Source organism: Montipora foliosa, chromosome 4, assembly GCF_036669935.1.
Source record: "Montipora foliosa isolate CH-2021 chromosome 4, ASM3666993v2, whole genome shotgun sequence".
NCBI lineage: Eukaryota > Metazoa > Cnidaria > Anthozoa > Scleractinia > Acroporidae > Montipora > Montipora foliosa.
Window position 1 is genome coordinate 27,774,515 of NC_090872.1, and position 21,609 is coordinate 27,796,123.

Here is a 21,609-nt window from a genome sequence, read left to right on the forward strand (position 1 = left end):
CTACAGTGCAGCTCGGAGATATGGGAACCAAAACATGCACAAAAAACGCGCATATGCAAAACGCGTAAAAAAACCGCAGATGCGCATCAACACATACACAAAAAGGATCATTAGTATTTATGAGCTCTCCCATTGTCTTTCTTTTGTCGCCTTGTCTTTGTTTAATCGCAATCGTCTGCGATGCAATTTATGTGGTGAATGTGAAAATAATTTTCAAGTCCGCTGGTCAGTGCGTCATGAAAAGAGCAAAACATGTGAACGTGAGCTTATTCTAATAGCTCAAAGTCCTTCTGGCTGGTTATTTGTCTTTTAAAGCCAAAAACACTCATCAAGTTTACTTTTGGAGAACAAACGGCACACAAAACCTTTTTGAACATCGAAATTTACATGAACACAACTCGTAAGCAAAGGGCTCATCATCACCAGTTTTGTACAGAAGTTTATCAGTTAAGTCTGAGAATTTTGCATCTTCAGTGGTTTTGTTGTAAATGCAACAGTAATGAATGATCTTTTTGGCTTGGATTTTCAACGCGACAGTGAAGTCAAACACGCTTGCTGGCACGTGACAAATACGATTTTAAATGTGGCTAAATGTAATTTAGGCTAAGTTAAAATCAAGCCAATGCTGGTCAGCGGTGGTCTGGGAATCAGGCGCATTGAGGTGACATACGGGGTTTCTCGATTCGCACGTGCTGGTCGTTTCTGCTGTGTGAGGTGCTGTTTGTTTCAAGCAACAAGCGTTCAGTTGTTCCGCTTTTTTCGTCTTTCCGTCGTCCTCGCCGTTATGACCGCCCGGCAAACCAACAACAGCTTAGCAGCGGCTCTCTCTTCTCTCAGTGCTCCATCAGCGCCGGTCTCCAGTACGAACACACGCGGTACGTCTTCAATTGTGTCTTCGCAGTCCAGCGAGTCTGTTGTTGTTTCCTCGCCACTGGTGAGCATTCCGGCTTCGGCAAATCCACTTCCGACGGCCTCAACTGCTGTTCTTTCACCTGATCTGGTGTCTCTCATTAATCAGGCTGTTCAGTCGGCTGTTCAGGCTTCGCAAAGGCAACCAGGACCAGCGATTGCGGATCCCGTCTCCTGTCCTGGCGCCAGTTCGTCATCTGCATCGTTGGGCGGTTTAGCTTCGACGTTTTTCGCCGCTGGAACGGGCTTTCCGCCTTCCCTTTCAAGCTCGTCGACCTCAGGTAGGCTTTCTCCTCTTGTCGTACCTACTTTTGTATCTACTTTTAACGCTCCGGTCCCGGCAATCGTCTCGTCTTCGGGGCAGGCTTTAAGTGGCGTTTCTGCTCATTTGCCGCCATCCATTGCACCGCTGTCTATTGTGAACTCGTTGGCGGATCAGCCGTTCGTCGTGGGCCCGGGCTACTCTCCCGTTCCTGCCAAGCTCGTTACGCAAATCCGTGGCGGAAAATTCGTTGACTTGTCGGAACTTTTAGCGGCGAATTTGGTCAGCTCAGAGACCGAGCCTCAGTTAATGCTCGATGGGCGTTTGGTTTTATCAGCTCCCCCGAAGAAACCTCGTCGGCGTATCGAGGATATCACCACTTGGACGGAAGCCTTCACGGTGTACTCGCTTGTCCTAACGTCGTTTTTCCCTCATCGTTGGAAAGATTTAACGTTGTACAAGTTGTTAATCTTGCGGATTTCTCGCCAGTTTAGCGGACGGGTTTGGCTTGCTTACGATAAAGCTTTTCGCGAACACGCTGCGGCGACTAGGTTGGCCGATTGGTCGACCATGAACGCACAGCTCTTCACTTTTCACGCCGGTGGTGCTTCTCCTCGCAGCCCCAACCTCGGCACGTCGCCGGATTCCTCTGAACCAGTGGGTTCCAGCTCTTCGAGGATCCCTTGTATGTCCTGGAACAAGGGAAGGTGCACCGCCCCTTATACGATTTGCCGCTATTATCATCGTTGCAGCACGTGTGGCGGCGCCCATCGTTCTGTATCATGCAGTTCTAGACCAGAACGTAAGCAGGAGAGTTCTGTCAGGCGCAGATCTCGGTCTCCGGCATTTAGTGCCTCAGCTGGCCAAAAAGCACGGCGTCAGTAACGATTGGCTCCAAGAAGTTTTCCCCTTCTCAGAACTTTGGAACATGTTGCGCGTACTTCGTTCATTATGTAGTTAGTCATTATGTAGTTAGTCGATTGCTCAGTTAGTAGTTATGTAGTTAGTCGAGTGCTCAGTTAGTAGTTATATAGTTAGTCGATTGCTCAGTTTGCTCAGTTAGTCGATTGTTCAGTTTTATTAGAATTTTTCACGGTTTTCTTTGCTTGCCCCTGTTGTGCTCTGGGCTTGTTGAATTAAACTTTTCTCACTGTTGCTGTATTGCTGCCCTTACTTCAGGAGGGGGGGGGGGGGGTAGGGTCGTTAGCGGGGAATTACCATCTCTCATTCTGTTTCCTTCCAGTCTCCAACCCCTTGCCCCCGGTGTCCGTGGTTAGCCCTCTAAAGCCTGAAGTGTTCGCTGCCAAGTTGTCCCATCATCCGGACCAACATCTTGTCGCCTTTGTCTTGGACGGCCTCAGGAATGGCTTTCGCCTGGGATTTCAGCATTCCAAGAAATTAAAATCAGCTAAGTCAAACAAGGCCTCTGCTAATCAACACTCCGAGGTCATTGACCGCTACTTGGCTAACGAGGTCTCCCTTGGGAGGGTTGCAGGACCTTTTTCCTCCCCACCTTTCCCTCATTTGCACGTTAGCAGCTTTGGAGTTATCCCTAAAAAGGGTCAACCAGGCAAGTGGAGGCTCATAGTGGACCTGTCATCCCCTGGTGGGCTAAGTGTTAATGATGGCATTGACCCTGACGAGTTTACCATGCAATACATCACGGTTGATCAGATCATTCGTATGATCTCAAGCTATGGCTTAGGTGCCCTGATTGCTAAATTCGATGTTGAGGCAGCCTACCGCAACATAGCTGTCCATCCATCTGATCGATATCTCTTGGGTATGAGATGGCGGAAGCACTATTATGTTGATTTAGCGTTACCATTTGGCCTCCGCTCTGCTCCTTATATTTTCAATTCTGTGGCGGACATGGTGGAGTGGATTCTCCTACATACACACAATGTTTCTGCGCTGTTACATTATTTAGACGATTTTATTACTGCAGGACCGCCAGATACTAACCAATGTGCTGAGAACTTAGCCACTTCCATAGCTGTTTGCCGTTCCTTAGGACTTCCACTCCACCCGGATAAGTGCATTGGCCCGTCCACGCGTTTAGTTGTTTTGGGCATTGAGTTAGACTCAGTGGCTCAGGTGACCTGCCTCCCCTCGGACAAGCTCCTTGCTTTACAGGTGCTGCTGCAGTCGTGGCGGAATCGTCGCTGGTGTACTCGGCGCGAACTGGAGTCCCTCATTGGCCACTTACATCATGCCGCCAAGGTCGTGTGGCCCGGTCGTACCTTCCTGCGTCGTATGATCAATCTGCTCCAGTGTTTTCGTAAACGGGACCATCCAATCCGCCTGAATTCTGAATTTCACCTAGATCTTCAGTGGTGGCTTCAATTTTTGTCCTCTTGGCATGGCGTCTATTTTTGGTTGTTTCCTGGCATGTCGGCCACCCCTGACCTCGAAGTTACATCGGACGCATCCGGTTCCCTTGGCTTTGGTGCTTACTTCAATGGGGAGTGGTTCAGCGGCGCATGGGTTTCTTCTCAAGCCTCTCACTCTATCGCCTATAAAGAGTTGTTCCCGATTATCATTGCCGCTCATGTTTGGGGGCCCCACTTCGCCAGGCGCCATGTTCTGTTTCGCACCGACAATGAGGCCGTGGTTTATATCCTCAACTCTAGAACATCCAGGATTCCCGTGTTAATGCGCTTGCTTCGCCATCTTCTCGCCTCAGCGGCTCGTTTCAATTTCTCCTTTGCCTCTCAGCATGTTCCGGGGGTTCATAATTGCATTGCTGACGCTTTGTCCCGCTTTCATTGGCAGGAGTTCCGGAGGTTAGCACCCCAGGCTCAGTCGCTTCCAGTGTCCATTCCACCTCATCTCCTGGAAGAATTGATTGGCTCTCATTAGAGCGGCAGTGCCAGTTCCTGTTAGCCCATGGTTTGGCTGACTCCACCCGGAGATCTTACGCATCTGGCCAGAGGAAATTTGTCAACTTCTGTGCGCATTTGGGCAAGTTGCATCCCAATGGCTCCCCGTGCCCCACCGATGAATGGACATTGTGCCTCTTTGCCACTTTTCTGGCGGGATCGGTTCAGCACTCTTCGATTAAAGTTTACCTTTCAGCAGTTCGTGCCCTGCATATCGAAGAAGGCTTCCCAGACCCTCTGGTGAACTGTCTACGTTTGCAGCGAGTTCTTCGTGGGATCAAACGGACCCAAGGTTCCCCTGAGGCTCAGCGCCTTCCTATTACGGATCACATTTTGATGATCATCTTTAGGTCTTTGGATTTATCAATTTTCGACCACTGCATGTTTTGGGCCGCCTGCAACCTAGCATATTTCGGCTTCCTCCGATCTGCTGAATTTACTGTTCCTAATTTGGCTAGTTTCACCCCGGCACTCCACTTAAGTGTCGGAGACATTTCGGTAGACTCTGACGCCAATCCTTCCTGCCTGCGCGTGCGGATTAAAGCCTCCAAGACTGACCCTTTTCGGAAAGGCTGCTTTGTCCACATTGGCCGGGGACGCTTTCCTCTGTGCGCCCTTCAAGCTGTTTTGGCCTATTTGGCTGTGAGAGGGAACTCGGGTGGCCCTCTCTTTCTTTTCCAGGATGGTCAGCCCCTAACTCGCGCTGTCCTCACTGCTCGTCTCAGAGAAATCCTTGCTGGAGCAGGTGTGTCGGGCAATTTCTCCAGTCACAGTTTTCGCATTGGTGCGGCCACGGTGGCAGCTCGCAACGGCATCCCCGATCACCTTATTCAGGCCTTGGGTCGTTGGTGTAGTTCAGCTTACCAGTCGTACATTCGCACTCCATCCGAGTCATTGGCTTCCCTCTCTTCTCATCTCGCGTCTGGCTCAGTTGGCTCGTGACCCAGGTATACGTGGGAATTCATGCGGATCACAGGAAATCATGCGGATTGCAGGAAATCAAGCGGACCAGTCCTCTTCCGTTTTTTAGGGTCGCTTGTGGCTCGCTTGCGCCTGCCTGCGGTGTCTGGCCAGGACTCCTTTAATCAATCGGGAAGTCCTTGGCAATTTCCTGGTTCAGTTCCTACCTCAGGCAGAACCTTCTTCATGCCTCGCGGCCAGAGGAGCTGTGGCGGACCTTGCTTTAGTGCCTCCTTTTCACCTTGCCTCGGTTAGCAGACTTCTCAGTCTTATTTCATGATCAGCTTCACGGTACTCGGGTAAGTGTCGTCCAGTGTCGTGTCTTGAGCTGGGGGTGGGTGCTTGTGTGAGTTTGGGTGGTGGCGCAGGTTCCACGTCATCCCTGTTCGCGGCCCCTTCGCCTTCCAAGCACCCTTGGGGTGGTCTTTGGGTGGTGGCCGCTCGCAGAGTTGCCGTGGAGGCCTGTGTGCTCTGCTCATGGCCTGTGGCTCAAGCCTCGTTGCTCGCCCCGGAATCGCCGCCCACTTTGGCAGGCACCATCTCCAAGCTCGTCAATTGGCGATGAGTTTAAATGTGGCTAAATGTAATTTAGGCTAAGTTAAAATCAAGCCAATGCTGGTCAGCGGTGGTCTGGGAATCAGGCGCATTGAGGTGACATACGGGGTTTCTCGATTCGCACGTGCTGGTCGTTTCTGCTGTGTGAGGTGCTGTTTGTTTCAAGCAACAAGCGTTCAGTTGTTCCGCTTTTTTCCCCTTCCCTTCCCTCCCTCATTGGTGGATTCGGTAAGTATAGGGTTGGTAAGTATCTCCACTGACTTGGTCAGTGTGACGGTGCCTGGTGGGTGGTGGCCGCTCGCAGAGTTGCCGTGGAGGCCTGTGTGCTCTGCTCATGGCCTGTGGCTCAAGCCTCGTTGCTCGCCCCGGAATCGCCGCCCACTTTGGCAGGCACCATCTCCAAGCTCGTCCATTGGCGATGAGTTTAATTCACGTTATGTCCGTTATGTTCTGAAATAACTGAGAGAGAATCTGCGTTAAAATGACTTGAGGAAACCTTGAATGTAGGAAAAGTTGTGAATGGTAAACTTCAGTTGCTAACCAAAGGATTTTACTGACAACATTTGAGGATCCTACCTGCACTAGAATTCGCAGGGAGATTTTAAATTTTTGTTACATTTGTCTGTTATTTTTTCCCTCAGACGCATGCCTGAGTAAGTGTAAATTTCAAGCAATTGTATAGGTACGATTTTCTGATTCAAACGGGTAAATTGCTTTCACTTAAGAAACAAAATTTTCCTTTAAGGCTCAATGATGCACTGATCACATTTATTTGATTTTTCTGCAAGGAAAAGTATTGGGTTATTTTGGGCACGAATCGGCGAGAGGCCATTGTGAAATGATTGTAAATATTGCGTCACAGCAAACACTGAAAACATCATATAAATTGTTCAGTTTTTCAGGGCATAATTCGCTGATTCAAACGGTGAAATGCTCTCTGTTCAAAGAAAACACATAAAGTATTCTTCTAAAATCGAACCGACGACAGTGAAACGAATATTGAACTGTCAGCATTTTGTCAAGGAGTAAGTGGAAAACAATGTAGGATATTTTATGAATAACAAAGGGGCAAACGCATATACGATACGCAATTTTAGATGCGTTAAAAAAACACTTATGCGTATTGTGTGTGTTAATTTTGTGTCTGCGTTGTTCGCTTATCTTCGAGCGGCACTGTATGCATATACATGTAAATGGATTCCACTGACCAACTGTTAGGGTAACCCTGTGATGGACAAGCAACCCATCCAGGGGTAGCAACAGTACTGTAAGACTAACAAAATCATGTACATGTGGTTGCTTTGCAGGATCTGAAATTAACGTTTTTATATGGCGGCTTGATAAAATTGTCCGATCCCCAGATCGCAAACTGTGGTCGGCAAAATTTTTCGCTTTTTGTTTTCGCCTGAAAAATGCATGTTTTGGACCAGAAAGCAACGACTGGGCAGTCTTGTGTACATGTCAAGCATTATTTTCCACTTTCAAAAGCAGACCTTTTGGAGAGAAAATGTTATCTGACCTTGAATGCAAATAATAGAAATCCATCTGCCCCTTAGTTTGTTGAAAATTTGAGCTATGGAAACATGAGTCACGTTCTGTTGCACACAAGCTGCCATGTTGTTACCGTGCTACAGTACATTCCTCGCACCAGTCCCTTGAACCTCTTCACTGAGTTGTCGTTTTTTGCCCGCAATACATATTTTAAGAGAAACCACCTAAAGACAGGGTGGCTTGCAATGTTATGGAGGTACATGTTTGTGTAGTTAATGGGAAAACTCCTTCCATTTTTATTTCAAAAACATCTGCAGACACCTGTTGGCAAACGGCTCTGAACTTTATTGTCAAACAGTTTCTCTGGACATAAAAGTTTTTTTTTTTCTAAAGCACCCAAATTAAGTTTAATAACACTTTGTCATGCTAATGGGTCATTCCACTGCATTTCCTCTGTTGCCGAATCTACATTCAGAGCTTTTTGGCATGGAATATCTTGAAAGCTACACAACATAGCAAAATAATACCACTTCTGCATGGTAGATGACTAGTAGATCTATGCACAAGAGTGGTTTGATTCATACTGATACAGACAATGCGGCTAAAAATTGAGTACTGGCGATCAGAATTTCACAGTTGGTCGCCAGTGGGCGACGTACTATTAAGTTCAGAGCCGTTTGCCAACAAGTGTCTTACTTTTTATCCTGCCGATGTTTTTGAAATAAAAATGAAAGGAGTTTTCCCGTTAACTACCTCCATAGGTCTCCACAACGTCGCAAGCCACCAAATATGTATTGCGGGCCAAAAAACTGCGACTCAGTAGAGAGATTTGAGGGACTGGTGCGAGGAATGTAGCACAGTAATAACATGGCGGCTAGTGTCCGACAGAACGTGACTGGTGTTTCCGTGGCTGAAATTTTCAACAAATGGGCAGATGGACTTCTTCATTACATTCCAGGTCGGGTACATTTTCTCTCCAAAATGTCCGCTTTCGAAAGCGAAAAATAATGCTTGAGACATACACAAGACCGTGAGGTCGTTGCTTTCTAGTCTCCATAAAGAAGTTCAAAACGTGCATTTTCAGGAGAAAATTTTTGGCAACCCCAATTTGCCATCTGGCGACTGAAAATTTTTTCCATTCGCCAGTTGTCGCCCATATAAAAAAGTTAATTTTGGACCTTGCAAGATCATAATTTACATCCTTGGGTAAGGGGCTTTGTATATGTTTTTATATGTAGCTATATCTTTTTTTCCTTCCGGTAAATTTTTAAAAATTTTTTTTGTTTTTAAGGGCATAATTTGTACACCAAAATTATGAAATGAAAAATATAGATCACCGTGCTTGTTTAAGAGTACAGTACCGCTCAAAACTATTATCGGTGTGTGTTTTTCACAGCACCGACGCAACGCAACGCACTGTTTAATATGTTCATCTCATTTTGCTGTGACAGCTGAGAACAGAGAATTTTGATAACCTTTCATGATGCCTAATTCTTACATCGTTATGTTTAATAACTTGTAAGTTTTTCGCTATCATGATGAACAGTTCTTCCAAAGGGTAAAAGGACCTTTCTTTTAAGAAACTGTGTGGATTATGCGTAACTTAAGTCGCCGCCAATGCAGTCCGACAGGAAATATGTATATTTAGAATAAAAAGCGCTTCAAATTTTGCGTCTGGTAGTTGTTGAAAAGCTCCAACTTTGAAGTAAACCTTACTACAACATGATGTAATGACTTAAAGATTACACCAGTGAAGAACCATAACCGTATTCCCAAAGTTTCTTAAGCAACTCCTGACCACTCCTTGTCACGCAGTAATTACGATCATTTCTGATTCAAAATATTAAGTGGCAGGTAATTCAGCAGTTGAGCTTGAAATTCAGAAATGTTCATTCCTCTGAATTGTTAAGATTAACTTAAATTAATGCTTCAACGATCACACGATAGATGAGTTCAATGAAGCCTCTGCCAATTTGGCGAGTTAAAACGTAAATAAACTAAGCTGCATGCTTCCGTCACGCAAGCAAGAGCGATAGCTCATGAAATACGTTGTTCGATTTGAACTGCTTAACAAGTTTGTAACAAATGGAGAGCCACGTTGCTCGAACGGCTGACAATTACTTGTAAAGTTAATCGTTTTCTTCCATCTTTCAGTCGATAAGATCGAAATGACTTTCGCATATCTTTCAAGGATGGCCGCTAGACGAGCGGCGTCACCGTTAAGACGAGTTTTCCCAAACACGTGTAAATTTCTTGATAGAATTTCTGCTGATCTTTGTAACATCTGTATTAAACAGATTTCGAATAAGTTTTAGAAATCTTGTCGTTTGCTGGAAAAAGAAAAACGATCAACGCTTTATGAAAGCGACTTTATTATAATCGAATGTGTCAGACTTCGCAGATTGTAAATACGCATCTGCTCCAAATAAAAGCATACTGCGTCCTCTCTTAACCACGGCGCAAATCAACCGGAAAAATCTAGGTAAAACCTCGGCTTTCGGTTACCGTTGACGAGGTTTTACCTCGGTCAAACTGGGGATTGAACCTGCAGTTCCACCTAGTCAGAACCGTGGCAAATGCACAAATAGTTTCGAGTGGTACTGTAAACCACCATTGTACCTGTCTATCTCAATTACAGGGCTTGAAATTAACAAAAAAATCCAGTCGCAATTTGCGACAACATGCGAAAATTTAGTCACAATTTCGCAAATTTTAGTCGCAGAAATCGCCGCGCTGCATTGTATTGTCAGCATTTTTGGAAAAAAAATATGAGCCCACAATACATGTGTGTAAAGAAACCGCTGAAAATGGCGAATGATCGAAGGAATGGAGCTGTGCACGTAGCATCGCAGCTAAATTACTCTACAATTACGCTATCTTCAGAGAAAATTCACAGCGAGAAACAAAATCATTTTGTCGTTTATTTATTTTAGCAAAAGTAGCAGCAAAGTGGCAACTGCTAACCCTTTTGTTTCGAAAGAGCGAAGGTGACAACAAGTCGCGAAGTTGCGACTTCTCCAGATATTTTAGTCGCAAATGCGACCGTATTGGTCGCAATTTCGAGCCCTGAATTATCATAGATCAAAACAAAATTAGCCATGTTCGTGGATTGCACCCAGTTGATCGCAAAGAATTATGGTCATTTATGTGTTTTGAGAACTGTTTCAGCATGTATGATCGACTTACGCCATATTTACAATGTTACGAATTTGACCAATTTATAAATATTGACACACCATATGCGCAATGCAATACTGAGGAATCACCTTAACTGCATTTCTGGACTTAAATGTCACCTCCAAGTCTATGTTTAGCCTTATTACATATTCATCACAGCATTTAGCCTCCGGGTTTTTTTTTAGAATAGAATGTCTGTACTAGTTTTGCTGGCTTGTTGTTATTTTAGGAAGCTTCATGTAGCAGTGAAACAGAAGGAAGTGTCAGACGTGTTAAACGTAGAGGCACTGCCAGAAGACAAAGCACAGGAACAGCTGTCTGACAATGGTGTGATAGAGGATGAAGCGTGGGCAAATTCTACGAAAGAGGATGCGGAGAACCTTATTTGTAATGGTGAAAGAGACACTGATGAAAAGATTGAACCAGAATGCAGCACTAAAGGTAAAACAGGACCCTTGGAGAGTGTTGATAACACAGAGGATGGATTTCAAAAGGGGCTCAGTGAAGAAGCTGAAAAAGAGGACACTCAGGGTGGTGAAATAAAGAGAAAGAGGCTGCATTCTGAAGGCTCTGAAGCTGATGGTGGTGGTAAGTTTATGTAACTTCAATAATTAAAAAATATATCACAGATGTGTCATTTTGACAGTCAAGCTATGTCACATTACGACCATCATCTCCAAGACCATAAACTCTCAAATTCCAAACCCTTTTGTAATCAAAGCTTGAAGATCTATCAGATTCTTGCTAAAATGTATAATTAATTTTATTACTTGAAAAATAAAATTTTGACATCTCATGCAAAAACACACAGTTTACTGATTGATGGCCTCTCAAGCAGCAGAAGCTGTTTACAGAAAGTGAACAGCCTTGGCTGCTGCTGCGATAGACACAACAGAAATTACATTCTTCCTTTTGAATGGCTGGCCCTACACTGTGCATGTATCTATTAAAATATAACGAAGATAAATCTAGATCACCTTGTCTGATTCAATTACAGTAAAAATGATTTATTGGTACGTCTGTCTACATACCGTAATTATGGCCACATAGGATCAAAGGAGCATGTTAGTTACCGTGTATAAATGCTTAAACGGTGCAGCACCATCACATTTACAAACTTATCTACAGGTGCGTGAGACTGGCTCTTATTTTCTAAGAGGTTATGCCAAAGTGAAACCGCCTTCTGTTAGAACCACAACATTTGGTCTTCACTCTTTCCGTTATCTGGCCCCCGATGCATTGAACAAACTACTGGATACTACTAGGAAGGCTGATACCCTATCTATGTTTAAACATAAACTTATAAACAATTTAAGAATAAATAGATGTGCATTGATGTAGTTTTAGTGAGTAGTTAGTTAGTCTTTATACATGTATATACTTACAGTGTACAGGTACATGTATGTAGTTAGTTTTCCTGTTTTATATTTAATTGCGTTTGGAGATACAATGTACTAGTACAGTAGTGCTATTTACAATCCCGATAAAAATAAAATTTATGTAATGTATGTATGTATGTATGTGTGTACCTTATTTCCTCGAATAATAGCCGGGCCGATTATTTCTTTTTTCGCACCAAAAGGGGGTGATTATTCGAGGGAGGCGATTGTTTCAAATATTTCTCACAGAAGGTCTTGACTTTAGAAAATGGACTTGTTGTTCCAGCGATTTATTCATTGCAAGCAAGGAACAAGAACATATCCGATGTGTTAAATAGAGAGCTCCAAGCAATAAAGGAAAAAGTGAAGTATATGACCATTGTCATAGAAAAAACTGTAAAAAACTGGTGCTTTGTAATCATTCAGTGGTCATGGAACAATTAAATAAAAGCTTGTTTGTTACCCAAGATGCCAATTTTTAACTTGAGAGGGAGGGGATAAGAGAAAGAGAAAATTGCGAGGGGAGGGGGAGGGAGGCGATTATTTTAAATATTTCGGTCAAGGGGGACAATTATTCGAGGGAGGCGATTAATCGAGGGACGGCTATTATTCAAGGAAATACGGTATGTGTGTATGTAAGCTGTTGAATAAGTTCATGTGCATCTGTTCCAACAATTCATCTTAAATGTTAAGAAAAGTTCTCATCCTTTTGAATGGCACAAGTGTCTTATTCTATGTAAGCATCAGTGGGTCAACCCATTAATTTTATCTATCTTGAATAAAAATCTATTACGTTAAAATGGTCTGGCACAGATTGCTGTGATTGAAATGTTGTACGGATTCGGGTGTGTTAATGTAATAATAATAATAATAATAATAATTATAACAATAACAATGATAATCATAATAATAATAATAATAATAACAGCGGAATACAGCAGAAACTAGACGAGTAACATCGTCTGGCGTTGGAGTAAAAATATACTAAGTATGGCCGGTTTAGGGGTGAATTGGTTTGATTTGTAGTCCCAACCAACACTTAGTACCGTACTCATAGGACACAACACATGCTTACAATCAGTCATACATGATAATACATATGTACATACATACAACCGTTATTTATACATGATAGAAATTTCAAAGCTCCAAGCTTGTGGGGTCGTGTAAAAGCTGAAGCTAAAGAAAACTAATGACAAATGTTTCACAAATTTAAAATATCATAAAGGGAAATATTTTTGTAATTATACAAATTAGACTAAGAAATAAAATTATAATGTAATTCACGGGCTGTAGTAGTGTTTAAAATTCTTAATCTAAAAGTAGTTGTGTGAAGGGTTTGAACATTAAAATTGAAACTCTTCAAACTGTCTCATTTTGTTATATTTTTCCTAAACGATCTGAGGTCCATGGGGTGAAAAACTAATCCATTCAATTGTCCTACTTATTTCTATAGGATGGCACCTCTGTAAGCAACTGAGTTTTTCATTAATTTTGAAGAAACAGTTGGAGCTATATATATAAGGCTGTATCGAGATCTTGAAACATGTCTGCTGTTACGAGTGACCAGTACTATTTGTTCTAGAGTATGCAGTGGTACACTGTAGGCTGTTATATCCCTTATAGAAAGGTTTAATGAATAATAATCTACACATATACATGTATCATAAGGAATTCCACTGGGCTGCAGCTACAGTGATGTAGGTTCTCTTGCGAGGGTATGTCCGTTGGGAAGCCGAAGCGTGCAGCACAGCAGTGTACGTAGTCTATCCAGTGCATTGAGTAGCTCCGCCTGGTGTACACCAGTGAAAATTAAATGCTCTGTGTAGTGCACACAGGCAAATGAAGTGAGATGCTGCTTGAGAAAGTTAAGAAGAGTTGGCAATAAGCACAGGAGTTGCTGGTAAGATGTTTTTTTTTCTATAATCACATAGTTTTCTTACTACAAGTGTAGTTTACTCTGATGGAACTAAATTGAAAAGGTAATTGCATTCAGGCAAATTCTGTTTGAACCCAGTGTAAATGAATTGAATTTATTTTGGTCGGTTGAGTTTGTTTGATTATAAGGAGAATAAGAGAAGGCAAGTCCTTGTGGCAAGCTTGCACTCAGACTTTGTCTAGAAAGTTGTCAAGTATGAAGGCAACTCCAATTTTTACAGTCAAGCCATGTCATGACAGACCTTTGCCTCCTGGGACTAAAATTAAACTTCTAATTATTTGTCTTGGAATTTATTTTGACTGGAAACTTCAAGAGTTGTGTGAACATCATTATACATGTACATACATGTAATATTATTATGTGTAGTTGCTAGATAATTGTATTGTTATGGTGTTGTGTGTTCTTTTCGCATGCTGATGTGAATATTATACATGTACATGGCTTTCTTTCTATTTGCAAAGGAAGTATTTTTTCAATTTTGAGGGAGAGTGTAAAAATGTGTGAACATTAAATTTTTCAATCTCCAATTTAAGTGATTTTAAAATTAATGGTCACTCATGAGATAGCTTGACTGTAAAGACACCATTTGCTGATAAAGGTGTATAAAATATTATTGCCATTTTTTTGCTATTTTGAAATCCGTTTATGTGTAGAATTTTATGCATGTGATTTTCCTGCCGACAGGGTGGGAAATTATTATTTTTTTGGAAGGCGCCATGTGTCCACTGATAATAATATTATTAATTTTTGAATTGCCACATGGAAAAATCTTTCACCAAAATGGTCCATAAAATTTTCCTTCATGGCAAAACACCTAGTTTGTCCTTTGCAAAAGGCATACATGTAATTCCACTCCTGAACATATTAAAAGCATTAAAACATCATGTTGGTTACATTTTGTTCAAGAGGATTTTTCGTTAAATTCATACATATCGGTACATGTACTGTGGTTATTGGCATGAAGTCTGCGAGAAGCCACGTGTGAAGTAAGTGGCCATGTCACTTGTACCACTGTAGGTCACTTGTTTTTGAAATTGTTTAATTAAAGTTAGGAAAAACGGCATGGTAGCTTCCCTTGGAAATCCTTTAGTAAGTCCCACAGTGCTCCAGAAAAAAACTTACTTTTCGGCTAAACTGCAGAATACCCACCTGCATACATCTTATTCGATGGTTTAACATATAATACGCGTGAATATTTGCGAGTTGCGTAGTATTTTTCCGAGCCCCACAGGGCAAGGAAAAATACAAGCAATGAGCAAAATGTCCACGGGTATTATAAATTATGTTAAACCATCCAATAAGAGATTATTTTATTATTCCACTACAAAAATGGTGTTATTTTGCTTCAATTTTATTTGGTAAGAGTGTTTTATAAAATGCATCATTCTGTCCTTCAGGGCGTGTGCGAATGATGTAAACAGCACAAAAAGCCAGCCGAAGATCTTTATTTGATGGGATAAACAAAATGACGAGTGACAAGCGACGACAAACTAAATTCTCAGGCTTTGCATCTTGTTGGAAACAACTTCTTTCATTGAAAAACTGCCGTTCCGTCCTTATTTGCTCTGTTCTAAACCGGTCAAACCGGTACACTACAGTGTATTACTGTAGACCTCATATTTTGCGCGTTCTCTTAACCAATATGGTAAAATGGCGTACTAGTGGAATAATAAACATAGTTGTTTGGTGTGTGCTGTGTGTATTGTTACATGTACATGAGTCATTTTTCAAACATGCTGTTTCAAGAATGCAATAGTGGCTGGGTATTCCTGCAGCTACTCCTCGTTTCTTCCACCATATACCAAATCTACCTTTTAAACCATTACAAACAATATTGACGCAGGCCCATGTATATTACAAACTGCTGGAAACACATGGCTTTGTGGGCCACTTTATTGAGCTTCAATTCACAGCAGGATATAATTAAAACAATACTATTGTTATCATTGTTTTAATTGAAAAAATTTTGTTTGCATCAAAAAATTATAAGAGGATTTGCTATCTCTTTTAAGAGGTAAATAATTCGTTTTTATCTTCAAGTGGAAACAGTCAGTGGACTTGTTAAGAATATTTTATTGTAGAAAAAAAGGGAACAAAGTCTTCATGTGAGCGGTGGAATTTTGCATTTTTTTTTTTTAGAGAAACCTTGTCCTTGACTTGCATAATTAAAAAACCCTATTTCAGTGTCTTAAAGTTAAGCTTTGCTTATTACACAGATTATCAGGCTAAAGTTTTTGTTCTGGATGAGGAATTGTTTGCAAACGTTGTTCATCCTCAGTCAAATGCTGATGACTCCACTGAATTGCAGAGCGAAAAACCAGCAGCAAAGCAAAATGACCAAGTTGAAAAGGTAATTATCACTCAAGTACAGTTTAATAATTTTCAGCAATAATTTCTTAATGTAATTACTTTCCAAAGTAGTGGCAAGGAAAATGATGAAAGAGAACCTTTTTACAAAATCACACAATACCTTTTTTTAAAATTTAATTTTGGAGTTAGAGAAAAATATTTTTATAAGAGTAATGGGCTGTCTCTCAATTCTGCTGGCATAGCATACCATTATTGTTTTTTTGGTTCTTGAATTTATAACTATTACAGAATTCTTGAATCTGATTGGTTCTGTGCGCACCTATTTGTCAGGTAATTGGTGCGCGATCATGTGAGTGTCCAATTAGGGGTATCCAATTTGCTGTAATAATTGGACACCTATGCCATTCGCGAGTCAATTGATTCACTTGGATGGGTGGGGTCTTTCTTGATGTTTTCCTACTGTTTGCAAAAATTAATAGATTGAATAAGATTTTTCACACCAAAAGGTATTCAAAGACTTTTTATCCCTGAACTTTTTAATAGTTACGATTAATTAGTAATTGAACCTCATGGAAAGTTGTACAATTCACAGCCTGGCACTGTGCACTTGGCCCTTTTAAAATCATTTGCACAGTTACTCCCTGAATTGTACTCCACTCAGTCCAATTACTATTACAAATTAATAATTAATGAATTTAATTCTGTGACCATTTGACTTGATTAACCACTTGGAATGCAATTGTTTAGGAATTCCTCGCCTGTCCTTCTAACATCAGGCAGAATTAATACACCTGTATTTTGTTACACTTAATAGTTTGCAAAGGGTTTAAGTAAAAAGGCAAGAAAATATTAGATGCAACTGTTTGCAATAGAAGGCTAGTAATAATAAGCATCCTGGTTTTATTTGTTTTTCTTTTTTAATCTCATCAGCTGAAATCATCAATCAATTCTCTCTGTGTGAACAGTATCTCCCATGATGAACAGTCACACAATGACCAAAGTACCAATCTAGATGAATCCAGTACTACCTGCAAACAGTCAACAGAAGAAAGTGGTGTTCTCTTAACCACAGGAGAGAAAACAGTGCTGTTGAGAACCTTAGAGATGAACTACTACGTTCATGTGTCTCTCCAACAAAAATCGAGCTTGTCCAGGAGACTTTGGAAAGTGAAAATGAAAGGCACTTGTGTGCCCTCAAGCTTTTGTCCTGTTTATTCAGCAAAGAAGAACTTGCCAGAAGCAATACAGACGGGTCTTATGATAAAAAATGTCTTGATAGCCAAAGGCTTCATTTGTTAAAAGTTTTGGTGTTCAATAAATTTCCTGTCCCTTCTGGCATTGAAAAGGATAAAGAGTGGAAGACAATCAAGGGAAAGATAAACTCTAAATGTCGTGTTGCTAGGTACTCAGCTAAATTTGTGCTTATGGATGAGCAGTTGGCCTCAAACAATGGCAATTTACAGGAAAGTCCTGTTCCTGACATTTTTGCCAAGCGGAAACAACGACAAAAAGAGTTGAAGGCCAAGTGCAAGCCCGAAAGAGCCAAGTTGAATTTGTCCATAGATGACCAGCACTCAAAAGATGAAACCACAGCATGCACACCAGATGATGATTGTGATGGTGAAAGGGACTCCACATGTACTTCTGAACTGCTAAAGCAGCTTGATGCAAAGACAGATGAATGTGAGAGGTTGAGAGCAAAACTTCATGATTCTGAGGAAGCTCTAAGGAGGCAAACAAACTTGCAAGCAAGTGCTTTTGAGGTGAAGTTTGTTGCATGCTTGCTGTGAAATGCTGTGTTAGCATTCACACTCTGCAATAAACCATTGCTATGCTCAAGCACTGCCAAAAGCTTAAAGTATGAAATCTTACTTTTATGATGTCAAATTTTTATCAGGGCATTTGAGTTACAAAAATTAAGAGATTTTGTAAAACTTCTTCCAAATAAGAGAAGGTGATAAGATTCCTCAGGAATGAATTATTTTGTCCTGATTATTATACAAATATAGTTGTATCACGTAATCTACTTTCGGCTGCTTAAATTGACTTGAAATAATTATGAAAATACTGTATCGAAAAATTGATCTCTGGCAAGTTACTTTTTCTGGAGATTTCTTTTGGTCCCAGTGTTTGCCTGTACTTATTGTTCCATAGAGTGAGTTTCAATCAAGTGTCTAAAACCAAAACCAAAGTAATAACTTGGCCAATTAAAAAGAACGGATGCAATCCAGTAAACCAATTAAAACTCGAAGTAATTACACGTAGCCGACACAAAGTGCAGGAAAATGTGCACACGCGAGCCACGATTGGTTTTGGTTTCACGTCTGAGGAGTTGAAAAAGTGGCAGGAGAACTTTGAAACAGTCACTGAGTGAAGTAATCATAAACCAAAGCAATTTGCTAATTACTTTCGACACTCACTGAAAACTGCTCTAATGCAAGACCAAAACGAATGTGTAGTAATTCATCCTCTTATAGATGTTGAAGACAATAAAGACTTGCGTGGCCGAATTGGAAAGCAAAATGGCTGCTGGTTTTCAAAGGATTGAGGAGCGTCTCAATGGTCTTGAACAAGCATCAGTAAATGCACCCACTTTGGTGAGCCACCAGCCTTCATGTACACTGTAATACATGTAACTTCGAAATTTTGCACATCTTCTAAGTTATTGAATAAAATCAACAGACTATCCATTTCTTTGGTTTTCTTAGCATGATAACACCTTGGACTTGTGGTTCTTTTCCTAAAACGCCCTGCATGATTCATCAATCTTTTCACTAACCCTTTTATAGTTGGATATACAAATCTTGACTTTTGATTGGCTTAGCCATTGTTGTGTCTAGTATAATGTACATGTATATTATTAGCTGTTATACTTTGCTCTTCAAAATTATGTTAGTGCTGCTGTCTCGTAGGGCTAAATTATTGTTTAAGGTGGAATAACAGGCATTTGTCTTTGTTCTATGTGTTTGTTTGTTTTTTAGCTTCATGGGACAATCAGTGCTCTGTGTCAGAATGGCATGGGCCAGGAAATTGCACAGGCAAGCAGTGACAGCAACTTGCAGACCACCATTGATCTTAAAGAGCTCAAGACCACCCCACAACCAACAGGAGGAAGTTGTGTTCCTCTCACCTCAGTAGAGAGAAAACATTGCTTTCAAAATGTTAGCCATGAACTAATATGCTCTCATGTCTCACCAGCCAAAGTTAAACTTGTCGAGGAGACGTTGGAGAAAGAAAGTGAAAGACACTTGTGTGCACTTAAGCTTTTATCATGTTTATTCAGCAAGAAAGAACTTGCAATCAGCAGTACAAGTGGATCTAACAATAAAAAATGCCTTGATAGCCAAAGGCTCAATTCGATAAAAGTTTTGTTGTTTAGTAGATTTCCAGCTAGCTCTAGCGTTGAAAGGGAAAAAGAGTGGAAGGCAATCAAGCGTAAGATAAACTCAAAATGTCGTGTTGCCAAGTTCTCATCCAAAAAGATGAAACCATGATGTAATGTATTTGCTTACATTGTTGAAACACTCAAAGCAGATGCCCACCTTATCACAATCAGTGACTTGACAAGGGAAGTAAGGTGAAGGCTGGAATCACGAGACTTGAGACAGATGCTGATACAGCTAATGGCTCCAAGGAATTAGTGGAACTGTTTTTTTTTTTGAGTTCAACTGAAATTCAATGAATTCAAACCGACCAAATAAACCCCAACACAAACAATAGATTCACTACATGATACCAAAGGTCTGTTCCATTGTTTATACGGAGTCTAGAATCAGTTGTATTTTTGAAACCCTCTCATGTCACTGTGACATTCTGAAGTCATAACATCACGTACAAAAGATCTGTTCAAAATTAATAAATTATTTATGCAGCATCTGGATAATTTTGAAATTTTTATTCCTTTGGCTCAAACAACATACATGGGACTGAAAACGTTGTGTTTTGTTGTATTAATTTTAACGAGCTCCTTGTTTGAAATATTGATGTCTCATGGATTTTGAGACTGTACAAATACAGTGAGTTGATTTTTAGGGACATTAGTAATTATGAATTGTACTATCATTTCCGTATAATTATAATTATTTTACAAATTTGTTTGTTGCTGTTGTCGGTTATGACTTTCTTTTAAAAGGGTTACAAAAGTATCTATTTGTACATGTAAATCAGTGGCTTTATGATGCAGGTGTGACAAGGGTCCAGGGTTATGACTGCAATGTCTAACGTGAGATTTACATGCTCCATGAAAATAATCAAATTCATTCCTTTTTGTGACAGATAGCTTTCTCAAAATGGCCCCTTTATAGAACATGATCAATAATAAGTCCCGGGTGACCTGAGAACCCTGAGCCCCCGGTCCATGGACTACCCTGACAAACTACCCAAACATACTACCCAAAAATACTATTTCCAGTGAGTACTATTGGTCGTAAGCAGCGTCACAATTAGTGCTAAGCCTAAACATCCATTTAAACAGCATTGGTCAACAGTGTTTAAGTCTAAGAACCCATTTTAAGAAGGTTGGCTTTCACTAATTGTTTTGATGGCCAATTACTTCATGTAAGTGAAGTTAAACTGGTGCAACAATTATTGAAAGCTAACCTTTTGCGCTGTTGAAAATGGATGTTTGGGCGCTAATTGTGATGCTGCTTACGACCAATAATTGGGGTAGTCCATGGACCGGGGTCAGTGTTTTTGGGTCACCCATAAGTCCCCCACGATCACAGCATGGTTGCTCTTTCTCCTGCTTGAAACCTTCATGAGCTGTCAAAGTAATTCTCTGTCAACTGAAATAATTTGAAATTGAACCATTACTGCAACTACATGTACATATGTGTACACTATTGGACCTATTTTTTTTGGGGGTGGGGAGTGATGATTCAGAAACAAATGGTGCCCTATTCCAGTGTAAGCACTCTCAATGAACAATAAGTGCAGTTAAAGCAAAAATTAATTAATGTTGGTGATGTTGTTTAAGTAATGAAAAACCTTGTCTGGGTTTCTTGTTCCAGGTTGGGTAATTAGCCAAAATGTTTGGCAAGCTCTCCAAGTTTATCATCAATAATTTTAGATTGTGATCTGCTGATTCTTTTTTCTTTTTCTATGTTTGTCTGTTGTGGTTGGATTTTTTTAAAACCAGTCATGCACATGTAGCTGCTCACAGGTTGCTTAAAACCTGTACAAAACCAAAGATCCATCCAATGAATTTATTAATAAATTAATTATTAATTTACAATTTTGAGCAAGCCATTCAGCATTTGAACGTAAGCCACTTGAATTTTGTTCACAACTGTTGAACTATTCAACATCATCAGTTCACATGAGCAGAGTTTTTGCATGAGAGGTCTCAATTTCCTTTTACTCTCAAAAGACTCCTATTCTGTTTTTTATTATTATTGTTATCACTGTCATTACTGACATATTTGCAGAATTGCCAAGAAGAGTAGATTGTACAGCCTGTGGGAGACAAATAAATCCAGCTCATGGAACAATCTGTCAGCATCCGTGTCTTAATGTGTTGGTTTGCAAAGTAAGTGATCCAATTTTGTTAGGGTTAGGGTGTTTTGTAACTTGCTCTTACCATGCACTCTTGGTTTAAAGGGGCTAGGTCGTGCAATTTTAGGCAATTTCAGCACTGATTGAATGGTCATAGAATTAACTAAAATATCAAAATAACTGTTCAAAAATTTAGGAGAACTCTAACAAAACACAGGGAAGCCAAGAAGGGACATGGATGGACAAAACTGG

The 21,609-nt window shown here is 40.8% G+C and overlaps 3 protein-coding genes across 4 annotated transcripts in view; all 3 read left to right on the top strand.

Moving 5' to 3' along the window:
- The window catches only part of LOC138000489 (transcriptional regulator ATRX homolog), a 44,253-nt gene that overhangs the window by 3,206 nt on the left and 19,438 nt on the right, over nucleotides 1-21,609 (top strand). For both annotated transcript variants that reach the window (XR_011123138.1, XM_068846944.1), the window contains exons 4-5: nucleotides 10,466-10,824; nucleotides 21,291-21,391. Coding sequence is in view for 1 of the 2 variants with exons in the window: in XM_068846944.1 (XP_068703045.1) it covers nucleotides 10,466-10,824; nucleotides 21,291-21,391 (460 nt within the window). In the remaining variant the exon portion in view is untranslated. The remainder of the gene's footprint in view (nucleotides 1-10,465; nucleotides 10,825-21,290; nucleotides 21,392-21,609) is intronic.
- LOC138000504 (uncharacterized) lies at nucleotides 2,360-5,554 on the top strand. Its single transcript, XM_068846970.1, has 2 exons — nucleotides 2,360-3,754; nucleotides 3,958-5,554. Exons 1-2 carry the CDS (start codon nucleotides 2,822-2,824, stop codon nucleotides 4,993-4,995), a joined length of 1,971 nt encoding a protein of 656 aa, XP_068703071.1. The 5' UTR covers nucleotides 2,360-2,821; the 3' UTR covers nucleotides 4,996-5,554.
- On the top strand, nucleotides 17,170-20,159 carry LOC138000498 (uncharacterized). Its single transcript, XM_068846962.1, has 3 exons — nucleotides 17,170-17,627; nucleotides 18,342-18,461; nucleotides 18,846-20,159. The coding sequence occupies exons 1-3, from the start codon at nucleotides 17,289-17,291 to the stop codon at nucleotides 19,356-19,358; spliced, it is 972 nt and encodes a 323-aa protein (XP_068703063.1). The 5' UTR covers nucleotides 17,170-17,288; the 3' UTR covers nucleotides 19,359-20,159.

Bases quoted from the DNA above. Each gene is read 5' to 3' on its own strand.
- LOC138000504 (XM_068846970.1), top strand. From the start codon at position 2,822: ATGCAATACATCACGGTTGATCAGATCATTCGTATGATCTCAAGCTAT. The intron at 3,755-3,957 runs GTTCTGTTTCGC...GGAGTTCCGGAG, and splicing joins CCCACTTCGCCAGGCGCCAT to GTTAGCACCCCAGGCTCAGT.
- LOC138000498 (XM_068846962.1), top strand. From the start codon at position 17,289: ATGGATGAGCAGTTGGCCTCAAACAATGGCAATTTACAGGAAAGTCCT. The intron at 17,628-18,341 runs GTGAAGTTTGTT...ATCCTCTTATAG, and splicing joins TGCAAGCAAGTGCTTTTGAG to ATGTTGAAGACAATAAAGAC. The intron at 18,462-18,845 runs GTGAGCCACCAG...TTTGTTTTTTAG, and splicing joins CAGTAAATGCACCCACTTTG to CTTCATGGGACAATCAGTGC.